The 4,962-nt window shown below is 38.4% G+C and overlaps 1 protein-coding gene across 1 annotated transcript; it reads left to right on the forward strand.

Annotated features, from left to right (window-relative positions):
• Nucleotides 1-388: 388 nt before the first annotated feature.
• Nucleotides 389-2,589, forward strand: LOC125648939 (acanthoscurrin-1-like). The gene is made up of 3 exons (XM_048875985.2): nt 389-929; nt 1,073-1,335; nt 2,439-2,589. Exons 1-2 carry the CDS (start codon nt 389-391, stop codon nt 1,324-1,326), a joined length of 795 nt encoding a protein of 264 aa, XP_048731942.2. The 3' UTR covers nt 1,327-1,335; nt 2,439-2,589.
• Nucleotides 2,590-4,962: the final 2,373 nt, after the last annotated feature.

Below are 4,962 nucleotides of genomic sequence, written 5' to 3' on the forward strand. Positions count from 1 at the left end.
GTCACCATTGTCGGTGAAGTGCTGCAAAATTCAGGCCTATGCTCGGCACTTACGGCTTTTGAGCAGGGAGGGATCTCTATCGTGCCACATCTGCTGTGACATGGGACCTCGGTTTTTGCGGACCGCCCCATTTAGTTGCCTCTTATGACAAGCAAGGGCCCGGTACTGAGGACCTATTCTAACCCGGATCCCCTAGGGATCTACAGTGATAAAATAGGCATCTAACATCTATAAAATTTTGCTTGATTTGATATTTGCTTTATCCAACTGATCACTCAGCAAGTCTTGCGAATTTCAACTCGCTGGATATAGAATATATATATATATATATATATATATATATATATATAAATGTAGATATATTTAATCTATCTATGCAACAGACACCATGAAGTCCGCTCTGACCATCACTTTGGCCTCTTTACTGCTGGCAAGCTGCTCCGCTCAGTTCTTCAGGAGACCATTCGGTATTTTCGGATTTGGTGATGATGACTATTTTGATGATGGAATTTTTGACGATGATTACTTTGATGATGGATTCTTTGATGATGATTTTTTCGACGACGACGGGTTTGGTTTTAGGCCATTTTTAAGACGCGGATTCGGTGGTATGGGAGGCGGATTCGGTGGTATGGGAGGCGGATTCGGTGGTATGGGAGGCGGATTCAGTGGTATGGGAGCCGGATTCGGTGGTATGGGAGGCGGATTCGGTGGTATGGGAAGTGGGTTCGGTGGGATAAGTGGCAGTTTTGGAGCCATCAGTGGTGGAGCCAGTGGTATCGGTGGCGGATTCGGTGGTATGGTCGGCACACATATAGGGGGAACTGGATACGGAAAGAAACACTACAGCGGATACGGAAAGACGCGGATCCCGAAGAAAATGTCCGGATATGGAAAATCCACTGGTATCGCTGTTCCAATGGTCTTAGGTACATTTGTAATAGCGTTCTTTTTTAGTATCTTTATACATGTACGTGCCTTTTATCTATTCATTTTTCCAACATCACATAATAACACATTTTATAGCTTTGTTTTTAAAATGTCTTTCCCCCCCCCCCCCCCGATCTTTAAGGATACCAATCCATGGGATACCAACCTTCGCAGACTTATTATGCTGGGGCCTCAAGCTATCCACAGGGAGGATACGCCGGGACCTCAAGCTATCCACAGGGAGGATATGCTGGGGCCTCGAGCTATCCACAGGGAGGATATACCGGAACCTCAGGCTATCTACAGGGAGGATACACCAGCGCTACTCCATACTACACTTCATCAGCCGGTGGCCAGTACTCCAATAACTACGGAACAAGTGGTGCTTTGTACTAAATATTTTAGGTAAGACCTTGGCTATGCCCTGAATATCCGAGGTGAACCCCTAGACATGCATTGCATATCCTCGGTAAGGATTGGATTGTGCATCTGATATCTTATGTAAGGTCATATCTATGCATTGAATTCTAGAAAAGACCCTGTTTAGGCATTAGATATCCTAGATAGGCACTGCTTTTGAATACGATATCCTAAACAAGGCCCTAATAATATACTTTGAAATATTTTAGAAAAGTTTTTAGGTATAGGCCCATGTATCAAACAACTGGGACAAGGTTCTGTTTATGGATAAAATATCCTAGGATTGTGTTATGTAAACAATGTCTTTTTATGTTTACAAACAAACCAGTGACATGTTAATTTTGTAAAGTAAAGCCTTTTAATTTTGTAGTCACAAATTTAACTTTTAGATGACACACTTGACCTAAAAAATACTTCAAATGTGATAGATATAATAAAGTCAGATCGATATTCATTTCTTTTGAAAACTTCGTAAACATACCGCAATCTTTGTTTACAAAACAAATAATAAACTTTCTAAAATGAACTTCTGTGATAATGTATAACCTTAATTTTTGTTTGTGAGACCTTTTAAACACATTAGACAAGAAGATTTTTTTCATTAAAAAGGGAAAACAAAATTTGAGAGAAAATCGTGAGTCAGTCCCTGTCAAGAGTAAAGGTATAGAACTCTAAATATAGGTTACCCAAGTTCGCCGATGTAAAAACAATAAACCAAATGGTATAAAATTCTACTCTGTATTCTGATATATTCAGGCATAATCAATCTGCATTACTACAAATGTTCCCAAAATTCCGTATACTTCCCAAGCAGAAATTAAATACCTATTATTTTTTTTATCGAACTTTAGCTGAGCCCTGGCAATGTACCACTACACGGAATGTCTGAGCATTTGCAACAAGCTATCACATAGAATCTGCAGCATTACATATAATTTCTAAGTTGAATTTCATAAACCGAAGTCCATAATAGCTCCAAGTGACTGAAAATAGTAAACCCGTCTGCACTAAAGCAATCTTTAAGAAAGTAACGCATCCACCGCGTCTAACAAACATTTCTAAATGTGTGTTTTCCTTCTTTTTTACAGGTTATTCTTACTGCTGCCTTGCTTTGTGTCTATTGTGATCGAGGAAAACATTGTATATAAACTTTAAATTAATTGTTGGTTCGATATTTTCTGTATGCATGTAAAGAAAGAGTGCGCGCTCACAGCTTCCACGGAATATACAGGCATGATCTTGCGAGTGAATGACATGAAATCAAAGTATGAAGAAATGAGTGAAGTATACATAATAAACAAGAGAGACAAAAGTCTTTGAGGTTTATGGAGCACTGGAAGAATCTCTCGCTCAAAACTCTGAAAACCGGAAGTCGTGTGTTCTTATATCGGGGAGTAAAACACCTAATTTGTAGGTACTGGTATTTCCTACATTTTCATATGCAGTAATCGTATATATATATCCTAGTCAAAGAATGATTAATGCGAATGGGTTCAATATCTATTTATTTCAAGACGATTAACAAACAATTTCTACAACTTTTATGACTAGGCTGAAGCTAGCAACCACTAACCAGCAGCCAATAAGGCCATAGAAGCTAGCAGCCAATAAGAAAGCTCATCAAAGTACTATGAGTACTAAAATGTAACACGTAATAAATCAAAATTGATAATTTTTCAAACTTTTATCAATGTATCTCGCCTGCTCGAGGTGCAGGGGGTCCGACATTGTTGAGGAGGACATAATACGGGGTAGAAGAGTGGGGAGGGCACATTCTGAATTCATGGCGGCCAATATAATAATGCACCCATCCCTGATTACCTAATTTCTACAGAGTTTATAGTGAGCATGGTAATGTGAAGTTTAGGGGATACAAATCTCACAGGTATAGAGGGGACAATACAAAGTAGAAGCATCGACATCATAGTCAAGATAAGGAGAGAAAGAGTAAGAGAGAGAGAGAGAGAGAGAGGACAATGATGTTGTCTACCTGACCTTACTATAAGGTAGAAGTATAGAGCCTCACCCTATCCCCGTAGCTCTTGACATAGAAGTCTTTTGGATTTCGAAATTTTGGCATATTCTCATCAATGCATGAAATTTTGGCATATTCTCATCATTACATGCGATATCTAAACTCACTTTAAAAACTATGTTTAACGATTTGTTGATGCATTAACGCAGCACAACTTGGGTAGATACGGATAACTATATTTCCGGCAAAATATTTTCATACACATGCAAATTAAAGTCAATCAATGCGCCTGGAAAGTGAATTAATTCTAAGAAGTTTAATTAATTTGTTGTTTGATGTCCCGGCCTTTAAATCGAAACGGACTTAGGTCTGAGATTTTACTCAAATTACAGTTAACTTGAGTTTAAGATTTTTCAAGGAGAAGTTAGGAAGGTATGAGGCTTACAGCGATGACCTTATGACCTTGAGCGTCATTTGGAAGGTAGTCCGATTATCGAGAAATTTGATGCGTTGAAACAGCATAATGTTATCACGAGTTAAACAGTAGTAACTGTAATTATCCCTAAATAATAGCTATCACTGCATGAGCGATACAGTTCCGTGCTAACTTTTAAGATCACAGTTGATACGCAACATGTAGGTGTCACCATGATTCCTAGTATATACAGATGGGTGCGAATACGAAACTAAGACACGTGGTCAATTGCTGACGAAATTCAGATGAATACATGCATGGCCCAGCAGAAGGTCTGTAGCTGAGAGGGAAGGTGGATAACCCCCTATGAAAGACAGATTTCTAAGAAGGGCAAACAGGGTTCTTGATTGTGCATAGTGTCTAAATCCCTCTCTCACGGTACTGTGATGGTGTGTGGGTGGTGCGGATTAGCCCAAATGAGAGAAAATCAAAGCGAGAAAGGGGCACCTGCTCAGAGCATGTTTTGTGCACCAGCACCAGTATGTATAGATTACATGTAATTTCGGGTCATAATTTATTAACTACACCAATATAAAATACAAGTACATTGTAATGACATAAAAGAGAAACATGAGTTGTTTTCATTAATCTGTCAAAATCTGACTTTGATGTATACCCCCTACCCACATGTTTCATAACCAAACTGTCCCTTGCCACCTGAAAGACGTCAATCCAAACATTCAGCCGAGATTAGTGTTCAGGCGGTTAGATTCCATAGTATCATTGTATAGTATGATTGTATATGGTCGGATGATATGATTGGGTAGTAGAATCATACTACCCAATAGTATGATTGAATACTATTATTATTAGTATGATTGTATATGATTGGATGTAAGATCAGATAGTATGATTGTATATGATTGGATGTAAGATCAGATAGTATGATTGTATATGATTGGATATAAGATCAGATAGTATGATTGTATGTGATAGGATGGTAGTTGGATAGTATGATTGTATATGATTGGATATAAGATCAGTTAGTATGATTGTATGTGATAGGATGGTAGTTGGATAGTATGATAGGATGGTAGTTGGATGGTATGATTGTATATGATAGGATGGTAGTTGGATTGTATGATTGTATATGATCGGATGGTAGTTGGATAGTATGATTGTATAAGATCGGATGGTAGGATCGGATAATATGATTATATCT

The sequence above is a fragment of the Ostrea edulis genome, chromosome 5 (genome assembly GCF_947568905.1).
Source record: "Ostrea edulis chromosome 5, xbOstEdul1.1, whole genome shotgun sequence".
Lineage (NCBI taxonomy): Eukaryota > Metazoa > Mollusca > Bivalvia > Ostreida > Ostreidae > Ostrea > Ostrea edulis.

Bases quoted from the DNA above. Each gene is read 5' to 3' on its own strand.
- LOC125648939 (XM_048875985.2), top strand. From the start codon at position 389: ATGAAGTCCGCTCTGACCATCACTTTGGCCTCTTTACTGCTGGCAAGC. The intron at 930-1,072 runs GTACATTTGTAA...CCGATCTTTAAG, and splicing joins CGCTGTTCCAATGGTCTTAG to GATACCAATCCATGGGATAC.